This window comes from Pezoporus occidentalis, unplaced genomic scaffold, assembly GCF_034315485.1.
Source record: "Pezoporus occidentalis ecotype Australia unplaced genomic scaffold, CSIRO_AGI_Poc_V1 ctg159, whole genome shotgun sequence".
In the NCBI taxonomy this organism is placed as follows: domain Eukaryota; kingdom Metazoa; phylum Chordata; class Aves; order Psittaciformes; family Psittacidae; genus Pezoporus; species Pezoporus occidentalis.
The window spans coordinates 1,195,686-1,213,157 of record NW_026913415.1 but is presented as its reverse complement, the minus strand read 5'-3'; the positions used below and the strand labels follow the sequence as shown (position 1 = coordinate 1,213,157).

Genomic DNA, 17,472 nt, shown 5'->3' with positions numbered 1-17,472 from the left:
AAATCTCGCGAGAGGCGGCGGCGGCGTCGCGAGAGCTGGCGCGGCGCTGCGGTAGGAGGTCGGCGGAGAAGGACGGAGCCGGAGCCGCTGCGCGCCCGCCGGTGCCCGCCTCACCCCGCCGCCCCCTTCCTCCTCCTCCTCCTCCTCCTCCTGGCTCCCCTCCCCGGCCGCGGACGGAAGGATGCCGCGCTCCGGGCCGCTCCCCGCCGCATTCTCGCTGCTGCTGGCGACGGCCGCGCTCCTGCCGGGACCCGCCGCGGCGCAGAACGGTGAGGGCGGGGGGGGGCGCGCTGCTGTGGGGCTTGCTATGGCGGTGGGACGAGAGTCAGCCTGGGGGGGGGGGACACGACACACAACACGATAGCCCAGGGCTCGGCGGCTGCCCCTTGAGCCAGGCGGGGTCCGACCCCGGTTTAGGGGGGAATCCCCCGTGTTTAAGGTCCCTCAGGGTGAAGGGAAAGGGGGGCTGAAGGAGAGGGTCGTCCCGTGTGTCCCCCCCCACCCTTCCCTCCGCTTCTCCTGAGGCGTCTCGTGCTGCCGGTAAAATGGAACATCTCCTCCCGCCTACTGAACCTGCATCTGCCGGTTTAATTGCTGCCTTAAATCATTTATAATGCAATAAACCCGTAGTTCCTTAGCAACTAAAGAGGTCTCCTGATAGGAGCGTAAAAGAAGAAGGAGGAAAAAAAAAAAACCCATAGCAAGCCACCCTTCTCCCTATCCTCGTAGGATAGCATGAGCTAAATGTAGCGCACCGTGCCTCCTCCCCGATGAGCTTGCAGCCAAGTGCATGACAATTAGTGGCAGAACAAAGTGGGGCCAAGAGGCTGGCCTGGCCTAGCCGAGCCTCCGGCTCGGAGCGCGCTCCTGCAGCGCGGATGGAACGGCCGCCTTCCAGGGGCTCTGTCTGCTCCAGGCTTCGGGAGAACGGGCTTTCTGGAGCGGCTTCCTCTGCAGCATCACGGGGAGGCTGATGGCAGGGATGCTTTGGCCTGCAAATGCTGTGAAGAGCAGGCAGCTTGGCTCATGAGAGGCTCTCCGGTCTATGTGTGCTAGGAACATATACCTAAAAGGGATGGGTCCCTTACTAATATACCAGGTTTTCATTGTTTCATCCTTCTTTCCTGATCTGCAGATGTAACTCAGTCCTAGCTTTTTCCTTCTGCTGAGGTGAATTTTGCCTTGCAGCATGAGGTCAGCTTAGCTGGCTGTTTGCTGCAGAAGAAACACTGGGGCTTTCAGCATCTTGGACAATAATGGGAGAGATGCAGATGAAAGAAATAATGTCCCAAAGAGCCCAGATCAGAATTATTGCCATTATACGTGCAGGTTTGGCAGTCTGAAGCCAGAGCTGAGCCTTATGTCTCTGTTAACCAAACAGAAGCAGCTGTGGCATCCACACTGTGTGAATGGAAGCTGTGGCTTTCTGCAATATGAAGGACTTTCTGTGGAGCCTAAAAGAGTGTGGCCGAATTCCACTGGAGTTCAATGGGAATTATGGACCTGGCTTCCAGGAGCTCCCAGGAACGAGGCTAAAGTCTGGTTCTCTGTCACGGAGATGCTGTGTGGCAGCATCCTCACGGCAGGGTTAATCTGCCCGTGCTGGGTTTCCCCTTGTATTTGGGTGGAGGGAGGAAAGCAATCTTCTGACAAGCAAGTTAAATGGGTCGTGTGCCTGAAGCTGTTCCTGTGCAGAATTAGCAGGCAAGGCGTCAAATGCTGGCAGCTGCTATAACAGTTCCAAATAGCTGGTAGGCAGTGCAAGCATGTGGTGTTTGACAGTAGTTATGTGTCTGGAGGTCAACAATGAAATGAATTTTTGGGATAGATGGAAAGCCTTTCAGTTGTCTAAATCATGACTTCCATTCCTGATGGGAAGCTCACCAAGCAGTAGCTGCTCTTGGCATGAGGTAAGACTGCAGAGCCCAGGTGGAGCCTGAAAGCTTATTTATTTTTATTTGGTTAACTGGGGTCATCCAAGCAATTAAATGGGAAGGGAGACTCTGCACTGCTGTAGGGGTTTATTCGGGTGAGGGCAAATCATCTTGGAAAGGAGCAGAGTATTCTGAAGCCAACTGAAAGGTGGAGAGCCTTCTGAATAAGGTTTATTGCTGCTGTTGAATTTTTACTCAATTTGAATGCTGTTCTAAGATAGGAAAGCCAACTTCACGGTTGTAGGCCCTCCTGCAGAGGAACTGGTTGGTTTGCTTTATTTCAGCAAGAAATGCTTCATGAGACTGAACAATTCCTCTTTTGCTTTGGCATGAAGAGCAGGTACAGCCATTTCCTGAGTTGTGTGTACTCATTGTAAGTTGTTAGAGAAAAGATGTGGTTTGAACAGATGTGTGCAAGTATGTGAGTGACAACTCCTTCATAACATGTCTAACACACAGGTGTGTGCTTTGAAGGTATAAGGAAGGATCCCAGGGTGTATATGCAAGAATCCCCTTATCCATTATTGATACGGAGCTGTCAGTGTAGTGAAAGCTGATAGCCCAAGTGCTGTTGAATGTACAGTAACACCACACAAGTTTAGGATGGTGAAAGAACCATAATGTACTTGTTGGAGCTGCAGGGCAGGTCACCACTCACCTGGAACAGAAAATGCCCAGTAGGATCCTGAGTGGCTATGGAAAGCTGCCTTTTTTGTCTGCTTCTGACAGGAGATGGCTGAAGAATTGCTAGGGAGTTTTCCAGAGTGAATGTAGTGCAGAATACTCTGAATCAGACTCACCTATGGATTTAAGCTTACTAAAACTGGAATAGCTTTTTGACACTTGCATGGATTGTTTTTTAAAGCTTTTTCATAAGCACCTAAAGATCACAGGAAAGTTTGCATGGCAGAAGTGTAACTTTTCCTGAATATTCAGAGGGACTTGTTGGGTTCTTTGAGGCTGCATTTCTGATGCACACCAGCTTGTCACTTGTATCCAGAGCATAGTTTGGTGGAGTAACAGAAGGCAGTTAGAAGAGGCATAAGGAACAGCTGGAAAAAGCCAGTCTGTCAAGAAGATCTGTGTTAAACCTGTAGTTTGCAATTGGTATTTGCTGGAAAATCACTTTAGAGCTTCAAACAGAAAGCATCTTCCTCATGGAATGGTACTTTGCTTGCTTTTTGGTGATGAATAACATGTCTTTTCCAGTTGTTGGTTGTTAACCTATGCAATACCTTTGTTTCTCCAGCTCCTTGTTTAAAAATAAAGACTTTAGTGTACTAATACTTCACCTTAGAAGGTCTGGATTTAAAGGAGCAATGCTGTATTTTTTTACTGTCATCTAAAATAGATGCTTGGACTGCCCCCATGAAATCCGCAGTGCTTCTTCAGTGCACCAATATGTGAGTTGGATCGCTAGGAGTTTTTCCAGTGCTTCCATTTTCAGAGCTTTGGTCTGGCAAAGTGCACTTCAAACCAGTCTATCATGTATTGTGTAGAGAAGGGAAATCTTACATTTCATCACATCTGTAAAACTGAAAACTGGCTTAATAAAATGACTTGGGTTGTGCAAAGCTGGAAATACAGATTAAGTTAGGTGGCAGTTGCTTAGCTCTGCTCTCCTCCTCCTCTGGATGAGTGAGGAGGAACTAACTAGCTGGCTAAAAATGGAACCTGGCTTTTCTGTTGGCAGAAGCCACTATAGAAGTGACCATAAAGTCAGGGAAGAGTGATTGCTTAAGATGAGATCCTTCTTAAAAGAGCAAGCGAAACCCCCTTCCTTTTATCCTTGTAACGCTATTTCTGACTGCTGATTCTCATCCATTTTGCACGGATTGTATTCTGACATGACTTTAATGGTCTCCAGATAAAACTAAGAACCAGTTTCATACAGCATTTATGGAGCGTGAGTGTGGGCTGAGCTTCGAGGAGAATGTTCAAAGTTCTGGTCTCTTTCCCACCGTTGCCATTCTCCCTCCTACCACTCCTGCATAGGAAAGTTAAGTACAAGCTGTGTGACTAATGCCTAAACACTGAAATTGCACTGAGTTCTGACAGATCTCAGTAACAGGTAAAGAGGATATAACTGCTAGAACTGAGAGGTCCAACAATAGTTTTAATTATGTTAAGAAACACTCAAAGGGAGGGACTCGTGAATTACATTTCAATGCTGAAATACTGAGTGTTAACTGTCCTTACAACATCCTACTGTATGAAGACTACTTCTTGTGAAATTCATGAATGAGGTGCATTATCTCCTTCACAATGAGCTGTTTCTTTTGCTGCAAGTACTACTTCAGAGGAGGCAATTGTAAGAACTTCCATTGTAAAGGACAATGCTAGCCTGTGATTCATCCTTGGGTTGTAAAGCCACAATGTTCAAGCTCTTCTTCACTTCCAAGTGCTGGAGGTGCTGCAGCTCCCACGGTTGATTGAAAGTTAGATAAGCTGCTTCTGTTATCTATTGGCTGGAAAGTTCTTCTGTAAATCTAACCCAAACCTGTTTTCCTATCAGTTTAGGCTTTTTGTTCTTATTCATGCCTTTTAGAATGGGGAGGAGGAGGTTGTTATCTCTCATCAGCAATTCTGTGCAGGTGAATTGTCATGGTTATTCTCGATAAACTGCATTTTCCTGGCCTTCTTGCTGCTTTTCTGCACATTTTCTTCAGTCACGTTTTCTGGAGTGTGATGTGTAAAATTGGATGCTTCTAGTTGGGACCAGACCAAGGTTCAGTGGAGTGGAAGGATCACTCGATGTGTCTTGCATATGGCATTCCCCTTTGCATCACAAGACCTTAAGAACAAGGTTTCTTATTGTGAAACATTTGACTCACGTCCAGTGGGATCCTTTGTGGTGGTCAGATCTTGCATTGCAGGACTGCTACTTTGTGTTTCTTACTACCTAAGTTGAGTAGTTCTTGATAAGTGGCATCTCACCTGCTTCTGATGTCTTCCTCCAGCTGTTGAAAGTCTTTATCTTCTGGAGCATGCTCCCCTACTTCAGCTTGCTTTGGTTTTATCTGCTTAAGAGACCCCTGGAGCCCATCATCAGTCTTATTTCATTCTGTTTTCCATCTCCTCGCGTACTGTATCGCATAAAACCCACACACATGATACACCAAGCTACATTAATGAGATTGTATTTTTGGTTATGAGGCCCTTGTATAGGGAAGTATTAAAAGCTTTACTAAAATTAGGAAAACTGCTTCTGTTCTTTCTCCTCTAGAGTCACCTTTGGTTTTTATTAACTTTGTAGCAGGAGGTCAGATAGTCATGGGCTGTATCAAACCATAGGTATCGATACAGCTCGGTTCTTCCCTCCCCACAGCCATTCTGTGTTTCTGAGCACTTCCAAGCAGATTTGTTCTTGTGGAAGACTAAAATTGAATTGGCTGGTCTGCAATTCCATGATCTTTCCATTTTAATGTTTTAAACATGGGCACTGTCTGCCCTTTTCCATTCACCCAGCTTCCACAGGGACTGCAGGAGGACTTGAATTAAACCCAGCAGCTTGACACCCCCAAAACTTTCCAAAGCAACCTGTAACCTGGTTTTAGAGCTCTTCCCTGAGACTGTTGATTCCTCTATGATTGTGCTTTGTTTTGAACAGCATATGTGATGGCAGGATCTCCTTCCTGTCTTCTCCATCCACCTGAGCTTTCTGCCCACACCAGAGTTGTGCGGGCATTGCTACCAGAAACCCACCAGTGGTTTAGGTGCTGCTTCTCCTGCCAGAGCTGGGGGCTGAATGTGCACCTTTATTATCTGATCCTGCACACAGCCTTGTTATTAGATGCTTGAGAAGAACCTTTATATGTTGAGTTAAACCCCTTTTAACCAAGCTGCATCTCAGGATTCCATGGTGATTGTAGTGGCTTGGCATTTCCCCCAGTTAATTCTGGAATATAAAACCTGGCTTGTATAAAGTCAGTTTATACCTTTCATAAAGGTCTAAAGTTAGAAGAGGGAGAATGGCTGTGAAAATATAATTCAAGAGTTATGAAAGCTGCTTGTCAAATACAACATCCAGTTGTTCAAATCACAACAGTTGTCTGAAATACTGTTTGCATGCCTTTACTAATCTTATTTGATATGTGAAATGTATTTTCACTCTAACACTTTTTTGGATGTCTTGTACTGCGTGACCTTTTGGTGTTGAAGGAGATGGAGTCTAAACATAATTCCAGCCTGGATTAAATGTCTGTGTCAAAAATTGAAAGTATTTTATCCCCATGTAAGATAACTACTGTAGACTTTAAAAGATTCATGCCCAGTTGATAAGCTTGAAGCTTATTTGGTTCATCCCTGTGGTTGAAGTCACCACTTACACTCTGACATAAACTCGGTCAAGAAAAGAAGACAGTAACTTTTGAATCTGTGAAGGGTTCTTCATCATGCAGTGACAGAAGATGGAGATCTCTGTTAGAATTAAGAAGGGTTTTGAGAGCAAGATGGTTTTCTTCCACACCATTCCTCTTCAGGATGCAGTGGAAAACGGCACCATCATACCAGCACAGTGTTTTGGCTGCTTGAAGGTGTGTGTGGGAAAGTGGCCTCTGATCCTGGGAAGTTTATGTTGACTAAATATGACACAAGTGGCACACCATTGAAGAGCTGTAGGTCAGGAGAACCTTTATCCTCCTCTTAACAGCTTTGATGCTGAGATGGGGTGGGATAGCCGAGCTGTGCTTTGCAGCTGCTTTTGAAGGAGGGAGGAAGAGGTCTGTCTTCTCTTTGGAGGTGTAGCTGCGACTTGGGTATGTAACGTGGAATCTCAGGGACACAAGGTTTCTATCAACTGTGCCACCTTTTGATACCAAGTTGAAAACCTTTTGATACCAAGTTGAAAACGTTTTGATAAATTAAAGAAAAAGCAGGGATGTTCTAGAAGAACAAACATTCCAGATGAGGGAAGTGTCGAGGGTAGTAGGTGACCAACTGAATGGATTTGCATCCTGAGACCTTTTTAATAGAGGAAAATCAGATTATAATGTCCCGTTCTGGTTTGAATAAGGAAAAATAGGTCTTGGATTGCTCTAATTCATACAGGCTTTTTTAACATTACGTGTTTTAAAATGCCACATTACCAAAACTATTGAGTCAAAATGCTACTCAGTGTAGCTAAGTAGTATAGCTACTTGCTACTTACTAATTCCTACATCTTGTGAATTATTTCTAGCTCTGAGTGCACACGGGGATCGTGGTTGCTCACCCTATAGCTTGTGTGTGTGTTTGGAAACTAACTGCCTTCTCTAACAGACTTATTGAAGACATGAGAATATAAGAGGAAGGAAAGTACACTTGGAGCACTGCGTGTACTTCTGGTGTCCTCAACATAAGAAGGATATGGAGCTGTTGGAGCAAGTCCAGAGGAGGCCACGCTGAGGCCACAGGCTGAGAAAGTTAGGGCTGTTCAGCCTGGAGAAGAGAAGCTGTGTGGGGACCTCAGAGCAGCTCCCATTGTCTGAAGGGGGCTACAGGGATGCTGGAGAGGGACTCTTCATCAGGGACTGTAGTGATAGGACAAGAGGTAATGGGTTCAAACTGAAGCAGGGGCGATTGAAGCTCTTTCCTGTGAGGGTGCTGAGGCACTGGCACAGGGTGCCCAGAGAAGCTGTGGCTGCCCCATCCCTGGCAGTGTTCAAGGCCAGGTTGGACACAGGGGCTTGGAGCAAGCTGCTCTAGTGGAAGGTGTCCCTGCCCGTGGCAGGGGTTGGAACTGGGTGAGCTTTGAGGTCCTTTCCAACCCAAACCATTCTGTGATTCTGTAATGATCTAGAAAAGGGAAGGTGTGATACAATCAGTGCAAAACCCCAGTTACAGTGGGTGAAAAAAGGATTTAATTCTGGGAAGTTGGTAAAACTTGCACTGTATTTTAAATTAGAGAGAATTGAACTGCAGAGCTTAGAAAAGAGCTCGAGAAGGCTTTTGGCAATGCTGCAGTCTCCCAGCAGACACCATGGCAGACTGAAATAATTCAGTGAAGGCGTACAGCAGGAGTTTGAAAAACCAGATGCTTGAGTGCATTTTTAAACCCCCAGTAGATACCAACTTGACTGAGCACTCTGGGAATGGGGGATTTTTTTTTTGCCTGGTTTGTTAGAAAAGCTTTGTGGTGCTTAACCAGGGTAGTCAACCTCTGTAGGTGCAAATGGAGAAGTGTTTGAATTCCCATCATACTAGTTGAAAACGAATAATCGAGTGAGGCTAAACTGGTTTAAATGTAGTTACAAATCAGAGCTCAGCTGCACTTTTGCTGTTAGTCATCTTAAATTCATGCAAGTGGTGTAATGGCTCTTGGCTTTCCATGATGCAGTGTTCAAGGCCAGGTTGGACAGAGCCTTGGGTGACGTGGTTTAGTGTGAGGTGTCCCTGCCCATGACAGGGGGTTGGAACTAGATGGTCTTAAGGTCCCTTCCAACCCAAACCATTCTATGATGCTAAACGTAGTGTGTGATGGCTGACATAATGGTTTAAAATATTACATGATGCTTTCTGACTTAAGGAAAATCTGAAATTAATATTGCATTCCAGAGCTTAAAAGAGCAGTGAAGACTGTTCCAGAGATGGGTGTGTGAGGTAGGGATGCTTGGCCTGGGAAAGAAAGGTGCCTTGATACAAGATCTGAGACTGTGAAGGCCACCAGGAGAATGAGATATGGGTGGGTTTGTTTTCTGTTCAAGGTGCTTTTTGTTAATTCTCCATACAACAAAGGATAATGAAGAGAACTGAGATGAGCTCTTAGGCAGAAGCTCTTCCCTGTGAGGGTGCTGAGGCGCTGGCACAGGGTGCCCAGAGAAGCTGTGGCTGCCCCATCCCTGGCAGTGTTCAAGGCCAGGTTGGACACAGGGGCTTGGAGCAAGCTGCTCTAGTGGAAGGTGTCCCTGCCCGTGGCAGGGGTTGGAACTGGGTGAGCTTTAAGGTCCCTTCAACCCAAACCAGGCTGGGATTCTATGAACCGTAGTTGAAAAAGGACAAAAGAAACCCTATGTGAGGATTGCTTTGATCTGTGATAGACAGCTCTCTGTGGCACTGTGAAAGCTGGGCACAAGACTGACAAGATCAGCCAGGCAAGGATTATCTTTCCCCCGAATTACTGCTGGGGTGAGAGTAGCTAAAAATCCCCAGTGTTGCACAAGATGGGCCACTTTTAATTCCCTGTTTGAGCAGGTTGGAATCATTGTTACCAGGAGGTGATGCAGACTGATGGAGCAAAGAATTACATCCAGTTTGCAGTTACATTGTTGATCTTGGTTTCTGTGTATCTTCCTGCAAGGGTAGCAGATTCCTGTTCGGTATCATTTGGTTGCTACTGTCTGCTTGAGGTTTTTTTAACCCGAATATGCAGATGGTTTAACTAAAGCAGGAAACTGGATAGCTTTTTGTCCTCTGCTTTAAGCCTCCAAGCAGCTGACTCCCACTCTCACATTTTATAATGTTACCTATTTGTATGATTTTTATAGATGTGTGATGACATTAATTCATATTTCGGGGGTCTAGTTTGAAATAGGAAAAACTTGCATCACGGGATGTAACCTGAAATGGTTTTTAGTTCTGCCCTGATTCTTCCTCTGTGCAGTCGTGTGGAATCTTGATTTAGAAAGGGGAGGGTAGAGCAGAAAAAGATGGAAAAGTATTCCAGTGAGGTTTGAGGAGAGAGTTAAGAGGCTGAGATCAAACGAAGCCAGGAATAAATGACACGGAGGAAAGAAATGTGTATATATAAAGCAAGACTGCTGGGTTTAGTATAGTAAGAAATGTGGTAACAGGATGTACAAATTGCAGCTTTAAGCCAGATAGTCACCAAATAAGCCAGGTTTTATTCTGAGCTTGAGACATTATCCTGTTTCTCAAGTTTGTAGCTGAAGACTTGCAGTGTGGGCTCCATCAGGCAGCTCCGTTTAGACTTGTGATGGATTACCTTAATGACTCTAGGAAATAAATAGGAAGCTCATTCTTTGGAGAGATCCTTTTATTCAGGGTTTGCATATGGCAAGACAAGTTCTGCAGCTGCCTTCTTCCTCTTGTTCTGCCTGCCAGGCTCCATAAAGAGCCAGTTCAGCAGCTGGCTGCTGTTGAGGTTTAGCACTTACTAGAAGAGAGCTGCCCTGGGGCAGTGCTTTCAGAGTCCTGAAGCTGCTGAACGTCTTGGGTCTGTGACTCAGAGCACCTGGTCTTTGGAAGCCTCCTGTGGATGGATTCTTCCCTGTGGATGTAAATTGGGAAGCTAGGGCTCCCATCCCACACTAGGTTTTCCTCCAGGGGGGATTGGGTTCGGGGGCAGAGCTGTTGCTGTCTGCTGCACTGTATATGGCCTATCCATTAGAAACAAGGGACTTTATTTAACCTTATGGTAAAACCTGAGTATGTCTTGGATATACTGGAGGACTTGGTACAGATGTTTCTAAATTGCAGGTGAAAGGGTCATCTTTGGCAAGTACTTGAATAAATAAGACACTTGAGTGATATTTGGAGAGCTTTCTGTAATTGCTCTAAATCTGCACTAAGGGAAAGGTACATTCAGGGTGCCATTCCTTTTGTGCTTCATTCCACTTTAGGAAGTGGTATATCTGGTGCCTATTTGGTCCTCATAATCTAGACACTAACACTGCCAGTTATTTCTGTTTCTTGTTTCATTCAGGAACTTGCCCTTTTGCTCTTAAAAGCTTCACCCTTTCGTGCAGGCCTGATGGTGACCATTGGTCTCTGGTCTGACACCAGCGTTTTCAAAAATGCCCTTAAAGCTGCATTCCTCAAAAAACTAGGAGACCAGTGGTGGGTGCTGTTCCTCGAGGATGGATGTTGGGACTAGTGTTTGTAACATCTTTGTCACAACATGGACAGTGGGATGGAGCACCCTCAGCAGGTGTGCTGATGACACCGAGCTGTGTGGTATGGTTGAAACACTGGAGGGAAGGGATGGGACCCAGAGGGACCTGGACAGACTGGAGAGGTGGGGCTGTGTGAACCTCATGGAGTTCAACAAGGCTAAGTGAAAGGTCATGGCAATTGGTGAGGGCAGTCCTGAGTGAGTCCAGAGGAGGCCATGGAGTTACTGCAGGGGCTGGAGCAGCTCTGCTCTGCAGCCAGGCTGAGAGCTGGGCTGGGGCAGCCTGGACAAGAGAAGGCTCCTGAACAGGAGACCTTAGAGTAGCTCCAGTGCCTGAAGGGGCTGCAGGAAACCTGCAGAGGGGCTTGGGACAAGGGCCTGTAGGGACAGGCCAAGGGGAATGGCTTTAACCTGCCCGAGGGGAGACTGAGATGAGCTCTTAGGCAGAAGCTCTTCCCTGTGAGGGTGCTGAGGCGCTGGCACAGGGTGCCCAGAGAAGCTGTGGCTGCCCCATCCCTGGCAGTGTTCAAGGCCAGGTTGGACACAGGGGCTTGGAGCAAGCTGCTCTAGTGGAAGGTGTCCCTGCCCATGGCAGGGGTTGGGACTGGATGAGCTTTAAGGTCCTTTCTAACCTAAACCGTTCTGTGGTTCTGTGATTCCGTGAAATACCAAAACCATTCTGGTACTGTGAGAGCTCTTCTGCTTGTTGTCAAAGATGAGGGTAATAGGTAATATATACATAGTTTCCTTCTATTGTGTTATTTGTTTAGATTGGTTATGGTACAACTCTTTCTTTTCTTCCCCTGTAACTCTGGTAGAGGGGATAGCACATGCTAATGCAGCCTTCCCTTCCTGCCTGTTTGCTTCTAGAAACAAACTACTTGATATAGATGGGACAGTTTGCACCTCTCCCTGTTTTTGAGGGTAGTGAACCTAATATGAGACTCAGATATACAGTATCAATGGTTTACTTTCAGAGTTAATTTGAGAGATTTTAACTGACAGGTTTTCCAACACTTTGCTGCAAGTTCTGTAGTGCTCAGTAGCAACTTCTGGTCTCACTTAAGTGTAGAAGATAGTTTTAAGCAAAGCTGCATGTTTTGGGTCTCAGACTCCTGAAGCTCCTATATATAGCAATACCAGGATCGATTTAGTGACCTCAATCTTGAGCCATATGGAGTAAGGGGAAAAAAAAGTCCGTTTTGGTTTCTAGGAAGGGAATTAGTTGGGAGAATGGAACAAAAATGACAGGACAGAGAGAAATAGCTTTTAAAGAGCTATAAAAGGCAAGGCAAGAACTGTAATAGGGCATGGATGAATACAGTCCTGTTTGGAGTATTTTTTTTACCTCCACTTTCATCTCTTCAAATCTTCCTTTAAGTAGAGGTATGTGGCTCTTCACTACACAGTAAGGAGCTGGGAGTCACAGTTGTTTGTCAGTGGCCTACATTCATGTCTTTCAGCAAGGCATTATCACATTCTTTTTTGTTGTCCCTTTATTTATGCCTCTTCTAGGCAGCAGAATAACTGCAGAGGTGATTGATGCTTCAAACAGCACCTACCAAATGTTAACCTGGCACTGGCTGCTCAGTCAGTACCAGTACGAGCATGCCGTGTCCTGCCTTGCTGTGCTCCCCTCTTTGGGGCCTCAGTGTGACAAAGTGAAATGGCTTTATAATTCCCAAAGGGTTTTCCATATATTACACTGTTGTCCTCGTTTTGCAGACTGAAACAGGGCTCTTGCCTCTCAGAGATGGAAAATGACTAAATAAAGCTTTTTGGTTTCTTTGCTTTAAGTTGGCAATGAAAATGTGCCCTTTAGAATGCTCAGCAGCAAACTCTTGAAGGCCGTCGAAAGATCACTGTATGTTTGTCCTTTCTCACATTCTTGCTACAACCACCGCTGTTAAAGGCTTGATAGACATTGTAAAATAGCTGCACACTTGAATGTGGTCTTTGGCTCAAGAGCACATGAGAAACTTCCTGGTGTTGGCATCGTGTTGTTAAATGTTGGTAGCTCTTTAACACTGCTGTGATACAAAATAGAAGCAGGACCTTTTCTACTTCACTTTGGGGAGATGATTCACATGAGATTTTAACCAGTTTGTGCAGGTCACCATTTATATTCTTCTCCAACACCAACAAGTCTTTAAAATGCCATTAAACACTCTTAAATGTCTCTCAGCTGTGCCTCTGGATTCCCTGGTATGTTGAGTAGGCTGGAGTGGAGTTCTAATGGTTCAGGCATGCCAGGTCTTCCACTGACTAGTGTAGTACTGCAGGAGGGTGATTTCTGCATGTGGATTAGGATGCATGGTGTGGGTTAGGCTTGCATTCATCCTGAACTTGAATTTCATGTCACAAATAGTGATATTTGATGTCTTCAGAAGTTCTATACTAATAATCTAAGTGGTGTCAGTAGGGCATGTGAGATCCAACTTCTGCTCTAAGGAAGGATGTGGTTTATGGTGGTGCAGCTGCGTGTACTGGCACAAAGCAGTGGGAAGGGCAGGGCTTCTTCTATTGGCATGTCCTTATATACATGTGGTAAGTGTTGGTAGACAGCTTGATCATAGAACCATAGAATGGCAGGGATGTGTCACCCTAGACCAGCCTGGCCTTGAACACAGCCAGGGATGGAGCATTTAATGCTTCTTTGGGCAACCTGTTCCAGGGCTGCACCACGCTTGTAGGAATGAACTTCTTCCTTATATCCAACCTGAACTTCCCTGGTTTAACATTGAACCTGTTACCCCTTGTCCTACCACTACAGTCAGTGATGTGGGGATCTGAGTTAGGAAAGGCTTCTTGTGGTCAAAGGCATGTTTTCAGAGTAATAGATGTGTCAAACCAGGGAGAAGCCAAACTACAGTCAGTGATGTGGGGATCTGAGTTAGGAAAGGCTTCTTGTGGTCAAAGGCATGTTTTCAGAGTAATAGATGTGTCAAACCAGGGAGAAGCCAAACTCCGCTATAGAAATGGGTTAGGCAAAAATAGGACTCAAAAATGCAGTGTGGAAGAAGCAGCTCTCCATTGCAAAAGAAGCACACAAGTTGTGGCATCTCTGTGAATCTTTAATCTATTTCCTTCCTGTTTTCCTCTTCCCTGTAACTGGAATGCTCTTAACAGTGTTCTGGAGAGTAGCTTGTCTTTGGGCTGCCTGCTGCTGCTTGTCTGTGCTTCGTAGCTTGGCTGTCCAGGAGAGAGCAGGACCTGGACTGCTAGAGATACTTACTCTGAAGTTAGTGATTCTCTCCAGCTTTGGAAAGCATAAACTTCAGAAGTACATGAAGCATCCCTTCTTTAAGCCCGTCTCCCACAGTGAGGCCAGTTTTCACATGTTGTCGTCAGGCAGACCCTGCTCTGTTCAGACCTGAACTCTCATTTACATTTAAACATGTTTTGTACCTAAAATGCATTTCACCTTCTGCTAATAGCATTTCTTGTGCACGCAGAGGAATGATTTTTTCCTGGATGCCTGGTTCTCAGCCCTGCCTGGGATTGTGTGACCTCTTTACATAATCCAACCGTTCTGCAAAGGGCATGTCTTTTCAAAGGTCGCTGTATTAAAATGCCCTGCTGCTCCCTCACAGACGAGATGGAGCAGCTCCGACTGCTGCAGAATGCATAAAAGGGGCAAAAAAGAGGTTTTGCCATTCAGTGTGCATTTCCTTCATGCTAAACAGAAGTGTAATCAGTCTCCTTTCAAACACACCTTTGTTGGAGCAGGAAAGGTCAAAGCAAAATTGAGGAGTACTTGAAACCTTTAGAGCTATACTGACGTAGTCTGAGCATTTTAAATAACTAATCTGAACTCAAGGTGTTTTTGTTATCCTCACCAGTGGTTTATAACATCTTTAAGGTGCAAATCTAGTGGCCTTTAAAATGTTAGCTCTGTGGCATGCAGGCTTCAGTTGTGCTGTTACATAGGAACACCAGCCAAATTGAAATTGCTGTCACCTCTGCTGAATTCCTTCCTGCTTATTTCCAGGGAGTGGGTTCCTAGTTGTTAACCATTCATTTTTGGCATTATACAGAAGTCTTTCTGATTTAGAGAGATTCTTACATATTCCTTAGGTGCAACAATAGTATTTCTGTAGTGACTGAAAGAATTAAACTAAAAATGCTGGCGTGTTTGATTTTCTGTCTTCTGGCTGCGTGGATGATTGTGAAGTCTTTCTGTCCCCAGGATGTGCCAGGGAAAAGCGTAAATGGAAAGAACAGAAGGATAATGCCTGCCTTTTCTGAGGATGATGCAAGTTTAATCTTTGGAAAAACCTTTGAGAAACGAATCTCCAGATTCTCCATGGAATGAAATCTCTTGTGTTAAATGCTGCTTGATGCATTCAAACCAGCTTCGTGACAGCGTGTGCCCTTTAGAGCAACTAGGCATGGAAAAGCAGCGTTTGCTACACAGTTAGATGGTTTAGAAAGGTTTGGTGTAGCATCCTGAGCTATGCCAGCATCAGGCAAGCAACACCCCCAGCTCTTTCAGGTGATGAGTATGGGCGCCTGATGCCAACAGCCAGTTTAGTCTTTGTTCTGTAAGTGTCTGTGGATCAGGGGATTTTTTGCCTTCAGATTAGAATTCTTCATAGTTCTACTAGAAGGATGAGCAAGGATCCTTCAGAAACCTGGTTACCACGTAGATATCTGATTTGAATGCCTGATCACTTGACTAGAGAATAAAAACTACTCAAGTCACTTGACTCTTGCATCAATCCTCCAACGCAGAGCCCTTTATTTTGTAGTCAGCCCTGGGTAACATTTTCTAGCCGTGCTTAGTAGCCCTCAGGAACATGATGCTGACGACAAGTCTCTTTGGGGGTTTAAGCCATTTTAATGTGGCACAATGGCTTGTGTTCCACTTGTGTTCGGGGCCTTGCCCCAAGCTGTGATGTGCATCCTCTGTGAGGAACAACTTGCCAGTTTTCCTGGAATCAATGGCTTCAATGGTTTTGTCATTCCCATTTGCTTAACTGGCGTTATGTAAGTTGGAATACAGGCACAGCCCAGTGAAGCTCCCCAGACTAGCCCTTCTTTAAAGCACGCGACTGAAATGCCACAAAGCTAAATATAACTCTGTTTAGGATGTTGTCTTCTGGGCTGCTTGGGGTGTATGTGAACTGCTTCCAAGAAGGCTAGGAGTACCTCTTGACTGATGTCCTTTAACCTTTGAAATATGAAGGAATGTGCTTTTTAAGGTACTTAACAAATGCATGGGCTTGCTGTTGTTCCAGGTACCATTAGGTGTTTCACAGGGAAGTCAACATGTGCTTCAGATTGATCCGAGCTGGCTACATAGCATCATAGAATTAGCAAGGTTGGAAAAGCCCTTTAAGCTCATCAAGTCCAACTGATCCCCAGCACTGCCAAAGCCACCGCTAACCCTAACGGCCTCGTCTCCACGGGGTGTGAACACTTGCAGGGACGGTGACTGCAGCCCTGCCCTGGGCAGCCTGTTCCAATGCCTGAGCACCCTCTGGGGCAGGAATTGTTCCTCAGCTCCATCTAAACCTGCCCTGGTGCAGCTTGAGGCCGTTTCCTCTTGTCCCATCCCTTGTTCCTTGGGAGCAGAGCCCAGCCCCTCCTGGCTCCCTCCTCCTGTCAGGCAGCTGTAGGGAGCGATCAGGTCCCCCGAGCCTTCTCTTCTCCAGACTGAACTCCCCAGGTCCCTCAGCCATTCCCCATCACACTTGTGCTCTGGGCCCTGCACTAGCTCCGTTGCCCTTCTCTGGACCTGCTTCATAATGTCTCTATCTCCTGTTTATCTGGAGAGCATCAGTCCAAGTGTTAGAAGTAAAGGAGAGATTTTTCTATGCTTCCTATAGAAGTGAATGCTTCAATGTCATATCTGCAGTGATATTTAAGCTCACAGCACAGGGAAGCATGGAGCTTTCTAGTTTATACTTCTTCAACACCTTTGGGAGGATGCGCTTGAAACAAAAAGCAGACTTTTATAAGGAAAGTGTTATGCATTGATGATAGAGCTTGTCCCGATAGAAAATGAGCTGGAATAGGGACTGCAAGAATGCATTTTAGGGGCAAACTGGTGGAAACCCAGCATCTTGTTACCCCAAGTTTGCTCCCCATGTGTCATCCAAGGAGATTATACATGTAAAGTGCTGCTTTAGTTATCAGCTCTTCTAAATCATTTGTGGAAAAACATAGGAATTGGCAAGTTAGAGATCCTTAACAAAGAGCAATTAAATGTTGTCATGAAGCTTTGCTTACTCATTTAAAGTGGAATGTATTTCAGTTTTGTTCCATTCTTGTCTCATTAACCAAGCAAAATACCAAGCTTCCCAATTGTTTGTAACAAAGACCTAATTCAGTGTTCCAGTTACTTCAGACTATGCTCTTGTACTGCCAGAGAAGTAGAACTTTGTTCTATCCAGCTAAAGAACTAGGGAAAAAAAGATCTGTAAAGCAGCAGGCTGACATCAGTATGGAGCCAAACTGAGGTACTCATTTCTTGTCCTGATCATTCTCTTGCCGGGCATTCCAGACTTGAATCCATTATCACATCTTCTACCTTATGGAATCAAATATGCAGGTATGGGGTTGTGGTAACCACTGTCCAGAACTCATGAAATTGTGTGTGAATGAGGAAGATGTTGGAGGATGTTTGAACCAACAGCTCTATATAATAAGGATGTATTAGGGGTGAAAGTAATTTCCTGCAAGTGGAGGTGTGTAGTTGTAATT

The 17,472-nt window shown here is 45.4% G+C and overlaps 1 protein-coding gene across 2 annotated transcripts in view; it reads left to right on the top strand.

Annotated features, from left to right (window-relative positions):
• Window positions 1-39: 39 nt before the first annotated feature.
• The window catches only part of NPTN (neuroplastin), a 57,760-nt gene continuing 40,327 nt past the window's right edge, over window positions 40-17,472 (top strand). Inside the window, exon 1 of one of the 2 annotated variants that reach the window (XM_062612135.1) lies at window positions 40-269. In XM_062612135.1, coding sequence (XP_062468119.1) covers window positions 182-269 — 88 coding nt within the window. In that variant the 5' untranslated portion in view covers window positions 40-181. The remainder of the gene's footprint in view (window positions 270-17,472) is intronic. The other variant, XM_062612134.1, reaches the window with a different exon arrangement.